This window comes from Piliocolobus tephrosceles, chromosome 16 (genome assembly GCF_002776525.5).
Source record: "Piliocolobus tephrosceles isolate RC106 chromosome 16, ASM277652v3, whole genome shotgun sequence".
NCBI lineage: Eukaryota > Metazoa > Chordata > Mammalia > Primates > Cercopithecidae > Piliocolobus > Piliocolobus tephrosceles.
The window spans coordinates 54,615,652-54,637,445 of record NC_045449.1 but is presented as its reverse complement, the minus strand read 5'-3'; the positions used below and the strand labels follow the sequence as shown (position 1 = coordinate 54,637,445).

Below are 21,794 nucleotides of genomic sequence, written 5' to 3'. Positions count from 1 at the left end.
CTTACCTACTGTCTTCTAACTGTATCACTGTCATTTGGCCCAAGTTTGCATAAATCCAACCTCTGATCTATTTGAAATCAACAAAGAAAGCAATGAAAACATTACCTGATATCAGGGATTCTAACATCTATAGAGTGACAATAATTTTCCACAATCTATTAGAAATCAAACCTATCATTAAAAGAATTCAGATTTCAAAAACCATGAAGTACTGGTGTATTACATTGCCAATATGCAGTCACTTTCTCTCCAAAACTTTTAGACTACTTTAGTCTGAGTCTTAATAGTTATTGGTCTTAAGGAATTTATCCCTGAGCCTTGGTTTTCTCACATATGACAGTACGTGAATCCTTATATTTTTTTAAGGATTAAATCAGATAATTATGCAAAACCCTCAGCATAGTGCCTGGCACATAAGTGGTCAACAAATGTTAGTTGTCATTATTATTTTGTAACTAACCATTTCAAATGACATGCACACAAAAAAGCATTACTAAGAAGCCAAGAATAAACTGTAGAGTCTGGGTTTGCATCAGTTCTGCCACTAATTCATTCAGGAGCAACTCACTTATTCTCTCAGATGCCTCATCTGTAAAAGAGATGTAACACTGGTCTGACCCTGAAAGTTACAGTAAGGAACAATGTCACCCAAAGCATGCTGGTTTTACTTTGATTACGGCACTGATAGCTGAATAGTTTTACAACTGTATGCCACTGTCTACTTATTTGTGAATTGATAAAAGGAGGAGACCATATCTTAGTCTTTGTATTTTCCACTCCAACCTGGTAGAACATTACATCGGGTAGGTGCTCAATGAATGTTTGATAAATTCAATATTACTGCACGTCAAGAAGGTCAAATAAATTAATACAATGAAATAGTCACAAGAAACACAAAGAAAAATCCATGCCCTTAAACTACCGTCCATAGTTATCCAACCAAAAATTTAGACACTTTTCTCTTTGTAAAATAAATGGGTGCTACTAAGTTGGCTATATAGTGGATTCTGCAGAGCAACTCCTCCTCTCCTATTCAGTCCTTCCAATGTGGCATGCTCCAGCAGGCCTTTGCCCTTCCTTCTCAGAGGACAGGATTCATGCCTTTTTCTCCTTTATACAGCCAGGGTTTAGAACAGTAGCACATTAAGTCTTCAATAAATCTTGGGTAAATTGAACTAGGAATAATGTCAGACATTTGACCTATAATTTTTCAGTTTGCTGAGTAAGAAAACCGTTCATTTTTATATGCAACTCATTTTTTCCAATCCCACTGTCCTTTCTCTCCTGTTGGTTACCCTGTCAGCTGAGAAATACAAGAACTTCTCAGATGCCTTTAAATACCTTGGACTAAGAACTTCTAGCTCAGTTTTCTGCCTTTTTCTTTTTTACAAGGTCAATACATACCTATGCTCTGGTATCACACTACATTAAAAGAGACAATCTCTTAATATATTTAACACTCAATACTAAATTTATTCTGTTTTTTATTAATTTCTTTAGATACTATGTGAGTTTGTTTAGCATAAGAATCTGGGCTAAAACCCCATTACAATGACTACAGTATTTTTTACATTATATAAAAAAGAATTCTATAGAAACAAACACACAATAAGAACCTGTTGAAAAAGGAATTCCCATTTATGCTCCAATGGAAAGACCCACCCAAAAGACTGTCACCTGATTGTGCTAAGTCACCTTATAAATCCATTATGAAAACCACTTCTAATGTCTTGATCTTGGTCTAATCTTCTAAATGCCCAGGTTGGTGATAAACTGAGCTACAGTTAAGTAGTTAATAGAGCTGTCGTACTCTCAAAATAATGTTTACTCTTTCTTTAACTTTTAATTTTGTCACAGCTGTTTTATATATTATACCATTCTTCTCCCTTCATAACTGCCCTCTAACTGCCACCTTAAATACTCCAATCACCTCAATAAAAACATTTCGTCCACAAATCAACCAAAACCAGAAAAGGGTACTAAGACATTTTAAAAGGCATATACTTCCTGACACCTTTCTTTTTGTCGTTCTGGGTATCAATCATTTCTTAATACTTTTAAATTAACTGGAAATGAAGCACCAGCTCTCACTTAGCTGTAAGTTTCACGTATTTAAAACGTTTCATTTTTAAGTCTACAAAATAAATTTAGACCAGGAATTTTTACCAATGTTTCAGACATACACAAGAAGTTGTGTTTGAACCCTTACCAACATACTCAAATATATATCTTATTTATCTTATTTATGTACATATATTTGAGAATACATATATAGTGTATGCATATATGTATATGCACACATACATATACACATACACACACGTACATATCTTTTTTATTTTAAAAAGCACTAGTATCTACTCACAACCAGTGTCTTTGAGGTGGCTGATGGCATTGGAAAGAAGACGAACACAACCGAGAAACGCAGCACCTTGTTTCTTATGGATCTTCTTGTGATTCCATACACTGATCGTAACTGAATCAGACTTTTCAATATACCAAAAAATGAAAACAGCTGCAAGAGTAAGTTGGTAGTTACAGGCAGTTGGTGTTCTTTTTATACCCTAAAGTTATAAATATGCTTCAGAACCTGGCTATATTACGCAAAATATGTCTTGAGTTAATACACAGGATTGAATTTAAATTTTTAAAAATCTTGAAAGTAAAATTTTTAAAAACAATTTTGGTATATTTTTATCACATCTGCCAATCTCAAGCTGGGCTATAGTTCTGGTTAGTAAAAAGGCTATTTTAGTAGCTAGTGTCTAATAACACTAAGGGAGTTTATTAAATAACTTCTTTTCAAGACTGGCCTGAGCAACACAGTGAACCCTATCTCTACTAAAAATACAAAACACTAGCCAGGCATGGTGGCGGGCGCCTGTAATCCCAGCTACTCAGGAGGCTGAGGCAGAGAACTGCTTGAATACGGGCAGCGGAGGTTGCAGTGAGCCGAGAACGCGCCACTGCTCTAGCCTGGACGACAGAGTGAGACTCCGTCTCCAAAAAAAAAAAAAAACACTGCCTTTCGTTATAATGGAAGTTAATTTGAGAACTTCATTAAAACGTTCACACCAATAATCAAAGAACAGCAGCAATACAAAGTAAGGTACAGCCAATCAATCCTACGAAGCAAACACAAGAAGCAAGAGAAATGGCATGTAAAGGAACTGAAGAATAGCAAATTGAAAAATTACAATATTCCCAATTCTAAAGAAAAATAAATGAGGCTGGTAATGAAAAAAATAACACATCTTACCTTAAGAGGCATCCAAATAGCATTCACAGTGTCAGGAGATAAAGACAATACTCAGAAATGAGCAAGAAGTCTTAGTAATTCCCTCAATCACCAAGTATGAGCAGGTAGGAAAATCTTTTGTTTCAACAAAGTATCTGAAAGAGAGGACTTGCATTTAGACTAAAAAATAACCGAGAAAATGCAAATAGTTTAAACTACCTGGGCAGGGATTTTGAAGTTCTATTTGTCTCACCACACTTTAAAAAGTATAGAAAAGACAGTCCCCTTTAGAAAAACGCAAATGTGTGTGTGTCTCCATAAGTATGTGTAGAAACACACTTTACATAAAAAGATAAATATGTAACATATTTTAGATAATGTGAAATTGCTTATCAAATAATTAGCCAAAATCCCAGAAAGAATAATTTTCCAGGGTACTTCATAAACACTTAACGTGATTTGTTAATGGTCTAAAAGAAGACCCTTGCCACATTTAATCCTATTTAGCAAAGTAAAACCTCTCTAATCATCCCGATTGTCTCAAGATTATGCTTAAGTTTCAGAGTCAATTCCACATATACTCTGGTATAATATAAAAATAGTACTTTTTCATAGGGAAATAGTAACTTAATGAGAAGTATAAACAGAGACATGAGTATAATATTATAGCAAATTCACTATTATGTAAAACTCATTACAGTTGTCACACATGTTACAAGAGGGGACGGTATCCTGATCTCTTTAGAAATATTAAATTAAGTAGTTGCTTGCAATATTTCACTTTCATCTTGCAAGTAAAACTGGAGATTTCATAAATAACAATGATGAAACATTTCTTTTTAATCAAGTAATTTTTTACCCTCAGATTTTCCTTGCTCAGGGTCATCGTCTGGGTGTTTTGTATTCACTGTCTTTTTCAAGGGACTGGTCTTCGAATTCTTCTCTGCTTTTCTCAGCATCTTTAGAGTCATTCTCAGTCTCATTCTTGTCTTTTTCTGTTTCTTCTGGGCTTTTAACATTATCAGTGTCTCCCTTTTTGGCTCTTATAGATTCTAAAATTTCTTCTAAAATGAAAACAAATAAAAAATTATTTCTATATATAACCAAATAGAACAGTAAGTACAACAAATGCCACTTAAGAGTTTCAATACAAGCTATTAAAGAGGAAAAATTAAGTATTTTTAAAGCATTAGCCCTATGAAATAAGAATCAATATTACAAACAAAATTTTGTTCAGAGCGTTCAACCAATGTGGTGTATCTTCACGTCTAGAAAATACATGCTAATTATGCGTTCTACTTTTTTTTTAAGTAAAGTTGGTCTACCTTTTTAAAATATAGGCTTGACAAGTAGGTGACAACAGAGGAAAAAAGTTGGGGAAATAAGTCTGGGAGGCTGTGAATTAAATAAACATCTTTTTGCAGGAAAAAAAAAATATAGGCTTGATATAGATATCTGTGACAGATGACAAAAACTGCAAGCTGACATAGGCCCACAGTCTGGGCAGCACACTGTAGTGATCAAAACCTGGAAACCCAAAACCCACTGCAAATCTGACTTGGATTAGCTGTGTGACTCTGGGCAAGCTACCTAACCTCTCCAGGCCACCATTTCTTCAATTGTAACATGAGAAAACAGAGGCCCTTTTGTAAGAACTTTCCTCTCTGAAATCCCTTAACTGTTCTGAAAGTCACTAAGTCTCTAAGCACACTCACCCTCTTTCAACTTAGACAGAGTGATGCTATGGCATGTTACAGACCATGGGATATAGAAGGACCACAGTGCACAGAAACCAGGGTGTATCAGTATGGACTCATGGATATTAATTATATTCTTTGGGTTGTCATACAATACTATCACTTTTAATTTTGTTGCACAAATTGTTTCAGCTTTGGTCACTTGGGACTCTTTCCAAGTCCAGTGTCCTTTTGACACATATTCACTCATTCAGTCATCCATCCATTCATTCATTCATCCATTCAGCGTTTTCGTACTTTCCAGTACTAAAAGATGCTCCAGACTCACCTTGTATTTTCCCTGCCCCGGTCCTAGAATCCACCATCTCTCCAAGGAGCCTTTGTTCTTTTTTGAAGAACAAATTGGAGAATGATGTTAGAAGTCACAATCTAGATGCTTGGTGTACTTGTTACAACTGGAGTGTTGCTTTCTAGGGTCTTTTGGCCAACAGAGCTAAGAAATGTAGTGATAAGTATACACATCTATATTATTTCTGTATTTATCTGTGCGGGCACATATGTGCATGAGTGAAAGCCTATGTGTCTGTGTAGGTTCATTTACCATTGCCCACTTGCTTATTTGTAACTTCTCTGACAGTGAGAAATCTGGCTCACATTATCTGTAACGTGTCTAGTTATTTGTTCATTCCGTTCCTAGTACATAGTAAAATAGTTTCGGAATTGCTAAACTGTTTCCTCATAAAAATAAATTTACCAACTTGAGTACAATATTTGTGAATAAGAAGAAACACCTTTTTTTTTGAGATGGAGTTTTGCTCTTGTCATCCAGGCTGGAAAGCAATGGTGCGATCCTGGCTTACTGCAACCTCCACTTCCCAGGTTCAAGTAATTCTCCTGTTTTGACCTCCCAAGTAGCTGGGATTACAGGCACCCGCCACCACACCTGGCTAATTTTTTGTATTTTTAGTAGAGACGGGGTTTCACCATGTTAGCGATGATAGTCTCGACCTCCTGACCTCGTGATCCACCCGCCTCAGCCTCTCAAAGTGCTGCAATTACAGGCATAAGTCACTGCTCCCAGCCTGTGTTTCCTTTTTTAAAATTTTATTTTTTACTTTTTTAGAGACGGTCTCATTCTTGCCCAGGAGTACACTGAAGTGATCATAGCTCACTGTAACCTTGAATTCCTAGACTCAAGTCATCCTCCCACCTCAGCCTCCCAAGCAGATGGAACTATATAGTTGTGTGTCACCATGCATGGCTAATGTTTTTTTTTTTTTTTTTTTTTTTGAGACAGAGTCTTGCTCCAGGATGGAGTACAGTGGTGTGATCTTGGTTCACTGCAAAACCTCCGCTTCCCGGGTTCAAGCGATTCTCCTGCCTCAGCTTCCCCAGTAGCTGGGACTACAGGTGCGTGCCACCACGTCCGGCTCAGTTTTTGTATTTTTAGTAGAGATGGGGTTTCACCATGTCAGCCAGGATGGTCTCGATCCCCTGACCTCGTGATCTGCTCGTGTTGGCCTCCCAAAATGCTGGGATTACAGGCATGAGCTACTGTGCCTAGCCGCCTGGCTAATTTTTTAATCTTTTTAAAAACAGAGATGGAGTCTCACTATGTTGCCCAGGCTGGTCTTGAACTTCAAGCCTCAAGCGACCCCCCCCCCCCCGCCTCGGCCTATCAAAGCACTGGGATTACAGTCATGAGTGGTGCCCAGCCCTTAATTACTGTATTTTAAAGAACATTTTATTTGGAAAAAGAAATGTAGTTACCGATTATCTGCTTTTCTTAGAGGCACAGATTTCCTCTTTTCTTTCTTTCTTTTCTTTTCTTTCTCTCTTTTTTTTGAGTCTCGCTTTGTTGCCCAGGCTGGAGTGCAGTGGCACAATCTCAACTCACTGCAACCTCCACCTCCCGGGTTCGAGAGATTCTCCCACCTCAGCCTCCCAAAGCTGGGGCTGTAGGCGCACACCATTGATGACACCTGGCTAATTTTTGTATTTTTAGTAGAGACGGAGTTTCACTATGTTGGCCAGGCTGGTCTCAAACTCCTGACCTCAAGTGAGCCACCCATCTCAAAGTGCTAGCATTACAGGTGTCAGCCACCATGCCCGGCTGTCTTTCAAACATAGCTACATCCTATAGCTTTTCTTAACCAAATCATTGTACATCCTCCCTACTTTCCCAGGCCATTTAATGAAAATCAAACAAAAAAAATGTTTAATTGCCTACTAAGTTTAGACCATTTAAATTGGTTGAAAAGCACAGGTTGGATGACCATAGTTCTCTGATTTTCTATGAAGATTCTAATTTCAAATAGTCTATCTTGCTAAACACTCTTGTATATATGTGTGTATGTATGTGTGTGTGTATATACATGCACACATTCATAGTGGTTTTAGGTCCAAAAACCTGTGACAGTCATAGCCATAAGAAAAACAGACCAAAAATAGGGCCAGGCACAATGGCTCAGGCCTGGAATCCCAGCACTTCACAAGGCTGAGGCAGGTGAATCACTTGAGGCTAGAAGTTTGAGACCAGCATGGCCAACATGGTGAAACCTCGTCTCTACCAAAAATACAAAAATTAGCTGGGCGTGGTAGTGCACAACTGTAATCCCAGCTACTTGGGAGGCTGAGACACGAGAATTGCTTAAACCCAGGAGACTGAGGTTGCAGGGAGCTGAGATCATGCCACTTGCACTCCAGCCTGGGTGACACAGCGAGACTCTGTCTCAAAAAACAAAAACAAAAACAAAACAACCAACAGCAACAACAACAAAACAAGAAAAACAGACCCAGTGTTCAGCAGAGGGAAAAACATTAAAGGATGAAAGAAAATTATGTTGTATCTGATCTATACTAAATATGCATATTCTATAAACATGTACATTCTACACTTTGCATGAATATTTCAAAACTAAACAAAGAATGAACCTAACAGGTTTTAGAAACCATCTCTACTTAGAAAAATTTCTTCTAAAAATAAACTTCCTTCAAATAAGCAAAATAAAGCATTATAAAACTTAATTACCATACAGGCACAGGATAAAGCAAATATAGTAAGCTGTATATTTAGCTATAAATATATAGTAAAGTACAGATCTAGATAATGAATATGTGAGTATTTACTATATAATTATTATTATTATTATTTTGAGACAAACTCTGTCTCCGTCGCCCAGGCTGGAGTGCAGTGGTGCAATCTTAGCTCAGTGCAACCTCCGCCTCCCAGATTCAAGCGATTCTCCTGCCTCAGCCTCCAGAGTAGCTGGGACTACAGGCATGTGCCACCATGCCTAGCTAATTTTTGTATTTTTAGTAGAGATGGAGTTTCACCATGTTGGCCAACATGTTCTTGATCTCCTGACCTTGTGATCCACCCACCTCGGCCTCCTAAAGTGCTGGGATTACAGGCATGAGCCACCACACTCAGCCTAGAATTATTTTAGAATAAAATGAATTTATTTTAGAGACAGGGTCTCACTTTGTCACCCAGGTTAGAGTGCAGTGGCACCATCATGGCTCACAGCATACTCAGACTCCTAGGCTCAAGCAATTCTCCCGCCTCAGCCTCCCAAGTAACTAGGATTACAGACATGTGCCACCATACCTGGCTAACTTTATAATATAGTTTAGAAATATTTTCATCAAAATGGTGTGAATACTTTGCTAAATTCTGGTTCTTGAAGGAGTTATCTCAAATAATATCTCATCCCTCTTCTTTACTTCTGGACAACTGAAGCACAAACTGGAGAGGAGCTTCCTCTCCTGCCTAAAACCTTTCTGAGGTTCCATTCACTTTTAATGGAGTTAAAGACTTCAACAGAGATGGTCACTAACTTAAAAGAAACAGGTAAATTAATGTCTAGGACTAGACATAGAGGAACACATATAATGGTATGTCTGTTCCCACTCAAAAGGAATTGTAGAGTATGTGTGAGGCAATTGATGAGAATGAGTCTGATTTTCCTGTTTCCTCAATGGCAAACTGAGGGAACTGAAAGAACTGGGCTTTAGGAGAGATCTGGCTTTAAATAGGCTCATTTGCTTATAAGATACGTGGACACAGACAAAACACAAGCTCTCTGAGCCTCTAAGACATTTTATTTACCTCACTTGTAAAATGAGGATATAATAAAACCTGCTTACGGGCCACTATAGGACTTAAAGGTATAATGATAAGGCATCTACCATAGTGCCTGGGCACATCAGTGATCAATGAATGTTAAATATTATTATTAAGATAATAAATGAATAAAAATTTAGCAGCATTATGGGAATGAGTCACTCAGTAATTCTGAGAAAGAAGGGCTATATTAAATCATAGATAAATAAAAGGATACTGATGGAGTACCCTTATTCTGAAAACCTGAAATCCAAAATGCTCCAAGATGCAAAAGTTTTTGAGTGCCAACATCTGTTCAAAGGAAATGCTCATTACAGCATTTCAGATTTTCAGATTAGGAATGATCAACTGGTAAGTATAATACAAATATTCCAAAGCCCAAAACACTTCTGATCCAAAGCATTTTAGATAAGGGATGCTCAACCTATACAGTATTCACTGACTTAACATTTTTCTTCTTGAAGCCACAGAAAGATAAATTCATTAAAACACAAAGTAGCAAAACATCAAATACCTGCTAATCCATTCAAAGAAAAGTTGGGTTTTTTTGGGTCTGTTTTGTTTTGTTTAACTTTTCTCTTTTTTTGGGGGGTGGGTGACGGAGTCTGGCTCTGTTGCCCAGGCTGGGGCGCAGTGGCAACATCTCGGTTCACCACAACCTCTGCCTCCCAGGTTCAAGCAATTCTCCTGCCTCAGCCTCCTGAGTAGCTAGGACTATGAGTGCATGCCACCACTCCCGGCTAACTTTTGTGTTTTTAGTAGAGACGGGGTTTCACTACGTTGGCCAGGCTTATCTCGAACTTCTGGGCTCAAGTGATCCGCCTATCTGGCTTCCTAAAGTGCGGGGATTTCAGGCCTGAGCCACCGCACCTGGCCATCCTCTTCAAACAAAACATGGCATTTCCATTGGCCTAGGTTTTCACCTTGTCTACTTCATTGACTTACATTACTTACCTAGTCCCTGCAGCCATATACACATTTGTCACCCTTAGAGCTCAACCAAATTGTATTGAGTGCATTTATTTGGCAATTAGTGCTTGTATTTTAATTTTCATTTCATGTATGTGTTCCATTTTCCTAACTAGATTGAAATAAGCCATTTGACGTACAGAATCCTGTTAGGTATTTTTCGTTCTTTCTTTCTTTAAAATTTTGAGACAGTGTCTTGCTCTATCACTCAGGCTGGAGTGCAGCGGTGCATTCACGGCTCAGTGCAACATCCACCTCCCAGGCTGAAGCGATCCTCCCCCCTCACCCTCTCGCGTAGCTGGGACCACCGGTGCGCACCACCATGCCTGGCTAATTTTTCAATTTTTTTCTAGAGACGAGGTCCTGTTATCTTGCCCAGGCTGGTCTCAAACTCCTGACCTCAAGCTATCGTCTGGCCTTGGCCTCTCAAAGGGCTGGGATTGCAGACGTGAGCTACTGCACCCCGGCCAACTATTTTTTAATTACTTTTTGGTTGTCACTTATCTCAATAAATATTAAAGTTTATAAAATCTTTTATCTGAAGAGCTGACTTCAACCACTCAGAGCTGAGTCCCTGTGATAAGGTTTGAGGGTGCCTGAAATGTCATCATGATACGTACCCTGGGATAAGCTCAAACCTAGTGACTTGTCAAGTAAATAAAGGTTATTTCCCGATAATACAAACCTGTAACACCGTGAAGTAGGTTTTAGGCAGGATTCCCTCTTTTCCACTGCAAAAGAGAGGTAAGTTCTTGCTTAGGTGGTCGGGGTCCTACCTGGGACACTGGGAAGGTGGCGGGAGATTGGAACATGCAGTACTTGCATTCTGGAGTTTATTGAGGCTTTCCAAGTGGGGATCCCGCACAACAGGTTTTAGGGTCCCCCTCCCTCCGGGCGGGCAGCCCGGGGCGTGGCTCCTGGCACAGATCCGGAGCAGTTGTCATCCGAGTTAATTTAGGGACTCCAGCTCCAAGCCTCGCAGTTTCCCAAATTCTGGAGGCTTGTCTCCCTGTCCCGCGACCCCGACTAATTTCCCTTGGTCGCTGGCGCTGCCCCCTCCCTTAGGTCGCTCGGGCCGCCCCGCTCCGCCACTTTTTTTTTCTTTCTCTAGCTGTTTTCCTAGAGGGCGGGAGGGTAATGATATTTGGGGGCTCTTCTGCCTTCCTGTTGGAGCCGCGGGAAGGAAGTCCGGCCAGCTTTGGCCTCCAGCCAGGGGTCGGCAGAGACTGGTCTCCGAAGGCCTTAGACGCGGGGCACGTAGCGAACTGCGGGCCTCTCAGCCGCGCCACCGGCGCCCGGAGTCCAGCCGCGCCGCGCTGAGCCCAGGCGCCCCAGGCTCTCGGCCCCCGATTCAATGTTCCCGCGCTCCCCCTAGCGGCCGCTGCGCCACCTCGCCCAGTCCCAGGCTCGTGGGCGGCGCAGCTCCCGTGAAGGCGCTCCAGTAGCTGGAAGAAATAAGATGACGGTTGAAGGCGATCGGAAGTGGGGCCCAGCAATTCGGTTGAGCCTCCTCCCTCCACCCGCTTCCGCCGGCCCCTAGGGCCTCCCCACCAGGCCCCGGCGCTCCCCACCGCCCCCACTGTACCCGGCCCTCCCCGTCCACTTTCCCTTCTTTCCCCGCCTCAGGCTCCAACAAAGGGCCGGTGGGGCAGGTCGACCAAGCACCCCGCGGCTCCCGCTGCGTAGCGCTGCGCCCCGGCCCCGACGCGGCCGCCCACGTCCGGACCCATCTGGAGGCTCCGCTCGCCACTACGCGGTAGCAGCCGGGGCAGGTGGGCAGGCGCCAGGCTGAGGTGGCGCCCAAGACGCGGCTGAGCTCGCCCAGAGTGGGCAGCAGTAGCCAGAGGAAGACGCTGCCGTCGTCGGGCCCCAGCGCCAGCACCAGCGACCCGGGCGGGCGAGGGGCGGGGGCAGCCACCTAGCCCAGACCACCGCGGCCCCGAGCATGGTCAACAAAGTGGTGCACGACCATGACTCCGATTATCGGGAGGAGCTGGAAGACAACGACAAGGACGCCAGTTACTACACGGAAAGCAGCTTCAGGAGCCGTAGTACCTACAGCAGCACTCCAGGTACCCACCCAGGTCAGTTGCTGCAGACTCCTTCCTCACCTTCTCTGCCCTCCCCGCTTGCTCACTTACGTGGTGTGCATCCTGCTCCGGTCTACCGCCAACCCCGCCGACCCCTAAGCAGAGGGGAAATGCGAGGGGGAAAGAGGCACATTGTTCAAAGTGGAGATTGCATTGTTGCAGTTTGCAGGCCGCACTCGCTCGCCGTCCCGCCCCCCGCCAACCCCCCCTTTTTCCTCCTCAAAATTTGTGCCGGTGCAGTGTCTCCACCGGGCAGGATGGAAGCTTTGGCAAACACATATCCATTGCATTCATTTTTCTCCCCTTGTTTTGGTGTGGTTTTTCGGAATGAAGCCTCATGTTTTGCAAACCTCTTGGCATTTCTAATGTGGTTCCTTTCGGATTTTTATTATATATCTGTTCCTTAAAAGGGAGTTAAGGATTTGGACAGATTGTGGCACACAAACACACACAAAAACATGCCTGTTTTCACACCCCTAGCTGTGGTTTTTAAATTGTGTTAAGGAAACGGATCATTTGGGTTAGTAGGGGAACCTTATCTGGTCCTGTGTGTTTTTATTCTTCCAGTGCTGATGGGCCCGTGCAACAGCTGCTGGTAAATGGCTGATTAAAAAGCCAAGCAGAAAGCCAAACAAGACCCAACCAAATCTGGTAATTCATCCGATTCAAAATTGTTTTGGTTAAATCAAAAATAAAAGTATAAGACCGCAGGAACACGCCTCATAACTCATTTGATCGCTTTGCCTTGCTTGGGAAATGCAGTTTCGTGTCACCTGTTGCAGATGTGTAGTTGATCCTCTGGACATAATCGCGGAAGATGAACTTTTGGACCAATTTCTGTCACAGCGTCAGTATCAGATTTCTTACACAGCGACTTTTTCTTTTCACTGTCTTTCTGAGGAAAAGGCCCTCCTGAAATCCGTAGTGAATTTCTCCATGGTAACCCCTCTTCTGTTTCCACACAGAAAAATTTCTTTTTTTTTCTGTGTGGAAACAGAAGAGGCTGGTACATTTTCTTAAACACCCCCGCCGCCTGCCCCCACCGCAAAGTCTATTTTGTATTAAATACGTGGTTGCAATTTACTAAATTGTGAAATTAACCGAAGCAACAACCGGCAAGACTTTCCTTTATAATTTTGCAAATCTAGATTAATCAAATTAGAATCTGGTTTTAAAAACATTTAAAAAATAAAGTTTATGAGGAAATATTTGTGATGAAAAAGTACCCTTTTTTCCTTGAAGTGGGTTGTGTCATGTCTTTCTCAGAGAAACTAGGGTAGTAGAAGTGGTTAAATTGAAAAGTGTCTGTTTCTTTAAATAAATGCTTAAATACTTATTGGAGAAGTAGGGTAGTATTATATTAAGCCAAATGTAAACCCACGTAGATTGTCCTAACATAAACTGAATAAGGTAATTTCTTTTGCCCGATAGTCAGAATCGTTGCCAGACTTGCCCTGGGAGGCTGGCTAAAGAATGAAGAGAATGAATCAAGTGTCTGGTATTTATGTCTTATATGTAGAAAGGAATACATGTAAATTCTTGCCAACCTAATTTTTAATGCATTTTTTTTTTTTTTTTTTGAGACGGAGCCTTGCTCTGTCGCCTAGGCTGGAGTGCAATGGCGCAATTTTGGCTAACTGCAAGCTCCACTTCCTGGGCTCAAGCGATTCTCCTGCCTCAGCCTCCAGAGCAGCTGGGATTACAGGCGCCCACCAGCGCGCCTGGCTAATGTTTGCATTTTTACTAGAGATGATGTTTCACCATGTTGGCCAGGCTGGTCTTGAACTCCTGACCTCGTGATCCGCCCACCTTGGCCTCCCAAAGTACTGGGACTACAGGCGTGAGCCACCGCGCCTGGCCTAGTACATCTTTTATAGTAATAATTTTTACCTTAAGAAATCACATGTTCGTCTTTGTACCCAGAGCTGGTAATTGAAACATGGAGACTGGATTGCATACACCCGTGGAAGAAGTTTTTTCTGGTTAGAGATGAGACATTTTGGCAGGGCAGTAAGTCCTATTTGAAGGTCTAGCAAATAATATTTAGGATTGATGGTTGTGCATATGCTGACTTAAATTACAGTTTGTAGCTAGGTGTCCTTTAAAAAAAATGTGTTTACTCTTGATACTTTTGTGACATTTTGTTTTTCTTTTTTGGAGAAGGAGTTTTGCTCTTAGTGCCCAGGCTGGAGTGCAATGGTAGGATCTCGGCTCACTGCAGTCTCCGCCTCCCAAGTTCAAGCAGTTCTCCTGCCTCAGCCTCCCAAGTAGCTGGGATTACAGGCATGCACCACCACGCCTGACTAATTTTGTATTTTTAGTAGAGACAGGGTTTCTCCATGTTAGTCAGGCTGGTCTCGAACTCCTGACATCAGGTGATCCGTCTTCCTCAGCCTCCCAAAGTGCTGGGATTACAAGCGTCAGCCACCATGCCTGGACTGACATTTTTTTTTTTTTTTTAATGACACTTGTAGCCTACTGTGTGTCTACTTGTCTTATCCGTATATGAAATGATTAACTCTGTAGAGACAGTATTGAGCTTATTCCCCTGCAGCTCCTGTAACATAGTGGCTGCTCATCAAAGGTTGGTTGGATAAATTATTGTTAGTAGATGAAAACTTGTAATAGGTTAAGTTTTAATAATTCTACAGTGGGTGTCATAACCCCTAAATATTTTGGATTGAGGAAACTAAAATTTGTTCTAATTGGTTTTTGTTTTTTTTTGTTGTTGTTGTTCTTTTCTAATTGGGTTTTAATGGATGATTTGATCAGTGAATGTTTTTATTTTTATTGTTTATTTATTTATTTGAGACGGAGTCTCGCTCTGTCGTCCAGGTTGGAGTACAATGGCACGCACGATCTCGGCTCTCTGCAACCTCCGCCTCCTGAGTTCAAGCAGTTCTCCTGCCTCAGCCTCCCGAGTTGCTGGGACTACAGGCGCACACCGCCACGCCCAGCTAATTTTTTGTATTTTAGTAGGGATGGGGTTTCACCGTGTTGCCCAGGCTGTTCTCGAACTCCTAAACTCAGGCAATCCGCCCTCCTCGGCCTCCCAAAGTGCTAGGATTAAAGGCGTGAGCCACCTCACCCAGCCCAGTGAATGTTTTTCATTGCAAGAGTTACTTTGTTTTTGAGTTTCTGTTTCATATTGCTTGCCTGGCATTTTCCTTTATTGTCTGTGATGTTAATTTGGATGTTTTACCTTTTGCAGCACATTATTTCTTAAGATTATGGTAAAATGGATGTGACTTTTTTTTCCTTATTTCTTCTAAAAACAAGATGGGGTACATGTGCAGAATGTGCAGGTTTGTTGCATAGGTATACGTGTGCCATGGTGGACTGATACACCTATTGACCTGCCCTCTAAGTTCCCTTCTCTTGCCCTCCACCCCCCCAGATGTGAGTGACGTTTTGAGTTCTAAACTTAGAACATGCCCACTTGGCTCGAATGAGTAACAACGCGTGACAGTGAGTTGTTTAGGCTCAGTACTAGTTTCAGTGGTTTTATAGTCTGTACTTCCTGGGTGGAGGGCTGTCAGGTAAATGTGTAGATGGAAGAAAAGAATGGTTTAAGATATCCGAATAACACATAAAGATGTATGATTGATGAATTTGAATCCTGTTGTACTGTGAAGGCTGAAAGAGGAATTTGTGAAATGTGAGAGGAAGTCAGTACTGATTTCAGAAATCTGATTATAACAGAGATCCATCCCTAAATAAGGTGAATCTTGGAATCCCTTCAGTTTTATTTTATTTTATTTTATTGAGACGGAGTTTCTCTCTTATTGCCCAGACTGAAGTGCAATGTTGCGATCTAGGCTCACTGCAACCTCTGCCTCCCAGGTTCAAGTGATTCTCCTGCTTCAACCTCCTGAGTAGCTGGGATTACAGGCATGCACCACCACACCCGGCTATTAGTAGAGACGGGATTTTAGCATGTTGATCAGGCTGGTCTGGAACTTCTGACCTCAGTGATCTGCCCACCTCGGCCTCCCAAAGTTCCGGCATTATGGGTGTGAGCCACTGTGCACAGCCCCCCTTCAATTTTAAAACCATCACTATGCACCTTATGCCTATGCTAGGCACTGAATAAGATGAAGCACCTTCTTGGAGTTTACATGCTGGTAATTGTGCCAGACAGTAATAGGTAAGAATGTGGGGGAAGTCAGCTGTGTTCTAGTTACAGTCGCATTTCAGGAAATTATTTAACATGTTGACTTTAACAGCCTAAGCTTCTTCTCCATGTGTGCACACAGGGTAGATCTCTGAAGGGTGGCGCTGTAACTTCTAGGGTAATGGCTGTGTTGAGTCAAGGCAGGATGACGGTTCAGCCTCCTCCCTGCTAGTGCAAAGGGCTCTTCACTTGGATTAAAGCCTTCTTTCCCAGACTGAATTGCCCACCCCCACCACCCCTCCTACAGAAAATTTGGAGTCCTCGCTTATTCCCTGGCAGCCCCTACCTAGTAGGGTGGTGAATTCATTATCAAACATGCGACAGTTTAGCGAAAACGGCAACATTTTGGAATAAATGACTGTAATGTGCGTGGTGCCTGCCACCCTAACTGGCGCTCATTTTGCAGCTCAGTTGCTCTCCCTGAAAGGAAGGGTATGCTCGGATTTCACCTTGGAGGAGGATGAGTTCAGGCTGCCACAACTGGACTAGCACTTCTGAAGATCCCAAGGCGAGGTCCCGTGACCCCACCCCACCACACCACAGCAGGCTGCTGGAGTCCTGGGACCACCTGGGTCTGTGGCCCAAATCCTTCCTCCCTAAGGGGAGGGGGAGTGGTGTTCCAGCTGGGCGGGGTGGGAAGGGGTGTTTGGGCGGCATTATGATGTAAGATTGCCCTGGTGACATGGAGCAGATCTGGACCCAAGCTTAATAAAGGTGGCATAAATAAAGGTGTCATAAAGACAGGGCGGGGCGCACGCTCATAAGGGGCACGAGCATGTTGGGGTTGCCAGAATGACTCCCGCTCAGTGCGCAGCACCCTCATGTGTCATGTCCCGACTGTGTTTCTGGGGCCGATGGCCTCTCCTCACGTGGCAACTATTGTGTCTACTAGTCAAGGAGGCTCAGCCTCTGGAGTGGGTGAAGGACCCGCTCCAACTGACCTCTAACCCCCTGGGGCCGCCTGAGCCCCGGTCTTCCCGCTCCTCCCATCTCCCATGGGAATCTCCCCATGTGCCCACTCCCCCTGCAGACCCGGGGGACTTTGATTACCTGGGGCCCTCTGCTTCCTCGCAGATGTCAGCCCTGCCCCAAGAATCGACTGAAAATTTGACTCCATTCCTGGACCGGGATTCAGCTGGGTTGCCCCTGGGGCCAGAGCAGTTCTTGGCTGCACACCAGGATTTAAATGACAAGCTGACTCCAGAAGAAAGGCTCCCAGAGGTGGTCCCACTGCTGGACGGGGATGAGAACCAGACCCCAGTTCAGCTTCCTCGCCTCAAAAGTAAGGTTCCAACTGCAGATCTAGATCGGGCTGCAGGTCATCAGGCAGATGAAAGACTTGTTCCGCTAGACAGTAAGATTTCAAAACCAACCACATTTATTGTTTCGCCCAAGAACCTGAAGAAAGATGTAGCTCAGCGTTGGAGCCTTGCTGAGACTGTTGGAATTCCACACCAATTATCCAAGTCTGGGCATCAGAAACAGACTTTGCAGGATGAATATTCGAGTATGGATACACTGTATCCCGGCAGCCTGCCTCCGGAACTCCGGGTGAACTCAGATGAGCCTCCAGGGCCCCCGGAGCAAGTTGGACTTTCTCAATTCCATCTGGAGCCCGAAACTCAAAATCCAGAGATGCTTGAAGACATCCAGTCCTCTGTACTCCAGCAAGATGCCCCAGGGCAGCTTCCACAGCTCCCTGAGGAGGAAGAACCTTCTTCAACCCAGGAGGAGGCCCCAGCTCTGCCTCCAGCATCCTCTATGGAGAGTCTAACTCTACCGAATCGTGAGGCGACAGTTCAACCCCCAGGTGAGGATCAAACTCTTTATAACCTGCCCGGCATTACAGTTAAACCTGCAGATGTGGAGGTTCCCATGACTCCAGAGGCTGAAAACGAGACAGAATCTTCCCAAGCCCAGCAGGAGACCCCAGCTCAGCCTCCAGAGGAGGTGGAACCTTCTGCAACCCAACAGGAGGCCCCAGCTGAGCCTCCAGGTCCTCCTATAGAGCCTGAACTTTCCCCTAGTGAGCAGGAGCAGCCAGCTCAGCCTTCTGAGTCTTCTGGGGAGGCTGAATCTTCTCCAGCCCAGCAGGAGGTCCCAGCTCAGCCTCCAGAAGAGATGGAGCCATCTGCAATCCAACAGGAGGCCCCAACTGAGCTTCCAGGTCCTCCTATAGAGGCTGAACTTTCCCTCAGTGAGCAGGAGCAGCCAGCTCAGCCTTCTGAGTCTTCTGGGGAGGTGGAGTCTTCTCCAGCCCAGCAGGAGGCCCCAGCTCAGCCCTCAGAACATCATGAAGTCACAGTTTCACCTCCTGGTCACCATCAAACTCAGCATTCAGATTTTCCCAATGTCTCTGTTAAGCCTCCAGACATGCAGCTCACCATAATAGAGCCTAGTGCAGAGGTGGGAACTTCTCCAGTCCTCCAGGAGGCTACAGCTCAGCTCTCAGGGCCAGGTAATGATGCAGAACCTCCCGCCACCCAGCACGGGGGCCCACCTCTGCCTCCAGAGTCACTGGAAGAGGCTGGACCTTTAGCAATTCAACAGGAGACTTCAGTTCAATCTCCAGAACCTGTTAATAGTGAGAACCCCTCTCCAACCCAGCAGGAGGCTAAAGCTGAGCATCCACAGACCGCTGAGGCGGGTGAGTCTTCTCCAACCCAGCAGGAGGCCCCAGCTCAGACTCCAGAGCTCCCTAATGTAGTTGTAGCTCAACCTCCAGAGCATTCAAACCTGAATCAAGCCACAGTTCAACCTTTGGACCTGGGGCTTAGCATCACGCCAGAATCCGTGACAGAGGTTGAACTTTCTCCAACAATGCAGGAGACCCCAACTCAGCCTCCTAAGAAAGTTGTATCCCACCTTCCAGTACATCAAGAGATAACAATTCCAACACCAGGTCAGGATGAAGCTCAGCATCCAGTGTCACCCAGCGTCACAGTTCAACCTTTGGACCTGGGACTTACCATCACTCCACAACCCACTGCGGAGGCTGAACATTCTACACCCCTGAAGAAGACTATAGTTCCTCCAAAGCATCCTAAGGTGACACTTCCACATCCAGACCAGGTTCACACTCAGTATTTACACCTGACTCAAGCCACAGTTCAACCTTTGGACCTGGGGTTTATCATCACTCCAGAATCCACAACAGAGGTTGAACTTTCTACTGTCCTGATGACTACAGCTCCTCCTCCAGAACACCCTGAGGTGACACTTCCACCTTCAGACCAGGTTCAGACTCAGCATTCACACCTGACTCAAGCCACGGTTCAACCTTTGGACCTAGGGCTCACCATCACTCCAGAATCCAAAACAGAGGTTGAACTTTCTCCAACCGTGCAGGAGACCCCAACTCAGCCTACTAAGAAAGTTGTACCCCAACTTCTAGTACATCAAGAGGTAACAATTCCAACACCAGGTCAGCATGAAGCTCAGCATCCAATGTCACCCAGCGTCACAGTTCAACCTTTGGACCTGCGACTTACCATCACTCCAGAACCCCCTGTGGAGGTTGAACTTTCTACAGCCCTGATGACTATAGCTCCTCCTCCAGAACACCCTGAGGTGACACTTCCACCTTCAGACAAGGGTCAGGGTCAGCATTCACACCTGACTCAAGTCACAGTTCAACCTCTGGCCCTGAAGCTTAACATAACTACAAAACCTACTACAGAGGTTAAACCATCTCCAACCACAGAGGAGACCTCGACTCAGCCTCCAGGCCCAGGGCTTGCCGTAACTCCAGAGCCCATTACCGAGACTGGACATTCTACAGCCCTGGAGATGACTACAGCTTCTCATCCAGACCAGGTTCAGACTCTGCATCGAAGCCTGACTGAAGTCACAGGTCAACATACTGAACTAGAACCTACTCAGGATTCATCGGTGCAGTCTGAAAGTCACACCCAAAATAAGGCTTTAACTGCATCAGAGGAACAGAAGGCCTCCACAAGCACCAACATATGTGAGCTCTGCACCTGCGAAAATGAGACGCTGTCATGTATTAATCTCAGCCCAAAGCAGAGGCTCCACCAAGTGCCTGTGCCAGAGCCCAACACCTACAATGGCACCTTCACCATCTTGTAAGAATCACCTTTCCTCAGTCATCCTCTGTGTCCTGCCTGATGTGGCAGCCTTTTCCTGGAGGCCTTCCTGGGCCTCCTTTATCTCCCCAAGCCATACTGACAACTGACTTTCTGCGTTCACCTTTGCTTGTCAATTCTGCCTTCTCATTCTCCTTTAATGTTAGACCCATTCTCTAGTCTTTTACTTTTACTCCAGTCTTTTATTTGTTTTCTCATCCATTTTTATTTAGCCCCATCACGTCATTGCTTAACCGCCGCTCTCCTCCCATTTTTGCTTCACCCTCTTTATAGCAGCCTGTCCGCCTCCCGATCTGTGATGAGGCTCTAAGTGGTTAAGAGTTGATTCTGGAGCCAGGCTACCTGGGGTTGAACCCAGGTCTGTTTATTAGGTTGGTGACCCAGAGCAAGTTATTCTGCTCTGTGACTCAGTTTCGTCACCTTTCAACTGGGAGTTATGCTAGTTCCCATTTCATAGGATTGTTGTGAAATTTAGGTGAGTGAATATATGAAACACTTCATCAGTGCCTAGCATATGTAGGAGTGTTGGCTATTAACATGATTACTCAGTCCTTTACTTATGTACACAACTCATCCTTGTCCCTAGCTTTCGATATGTAGCACTCGTTTTGTGTCAAACCCAGGGCCAAGTATGCTACTGTCTCCAGAACATGAAAATGATAGGAGGGAAGAAAGATAATAAGCATGAAAAGGGAGGTATATATAATTAATCACTAAAAGATAATGCATACAATCAGTGCTAGAATTTACCAGAATCTGTGATCCTTGAGGTGTGGAGATCAGGGAAAGCCACATGGATAAGGTAAAACTTTACTTGGGTCTTAAAGAGTAGCTATAATTTGTTAAATAGAAAAAAAATGAGAGTACAGTCTAGGCAAAGGCATGGCTACAGGCGTGCTTGGAATTTAGTAGACCAATCTGGATGCAAAGAATTAGGTGAGGGAGCAGTGAAGATATAATTATGTAAAACCTTGACTATCAGCTATAGGAGTTTGAAAGTTACACAGTGAGGTATGGAAAGCCATTGAAAGTTTCCAAGCAAGAGAGATTAAATGATCAAAACAGCAGGATTATTTTATTTTATTTTGTTTTTTGCTTTATGTTCAAGTGTAGACATGCAAAGGATTATTTTAGAATCCATATGTAGAGCGCCCAAAAGGAAAAGCTTAATTCAGGGAGACAGAATAGAAAGGTCTCGCAAAACTTGTAGGAGTAAAGTGTGAAGGGGCCAAATCAGATCCGTTGTAATAAGAGTGGAAAGAAAAAGCCTAGGATGTTTCAGCAGAGGGCAAAGCTTTGGTACTACCTGGCATAGGGTTTCTTTCTGCTTATTTACTGATAATCATAAGCTTTTGCCCATTTTTTCTGTTGAATTATTTACCATTTTTGTG

At 43.8% G+C, this 21,794-nt stretch overlaps 2 protein-coding genes across 15 annotated transcripts in view; one reads left to right on the top strand and one right to left on the bottom strand.

Annotated features, from left to right (window-relative positions):
* The window catches only part of LOC111534527 (ADP-ribosylation factor 2-like), a 177,145-nt gene that overhangs the window by 88,110 nt on the left and 67,241 nt on the right, over window positions 1-21,794 (bottom strand). The gene's annotated exons all lie outside the window — the stretch shown is intronic.
* LOC111525784 (leucine-rich repeat-containing protein 37A3-like) overlaps window positions 6,284-21,794 on the top strand; it is a 510,962-nt gene continuing 495,451 nt past the window's right edge. For 5 of the 9 annotated variants that reach the window (XM_031934364.1, XM_031934362.1, XM_031934366.1 and 2 more), the window contains exon 1: window positions 16,877-20,382. In XM_031934364.1, the coding sequence (XP_031790224.1) occupies window positions 17,087-20,382 (3,296 nt within the window). In that variant the 5' untranslated portion in view covers window positions 16,877-17,086. The other 4 variants (XM_031934368.1, XM_031934367.1, XM_031934369.1 and 1 more) reach the window with 4 other exon arrangements.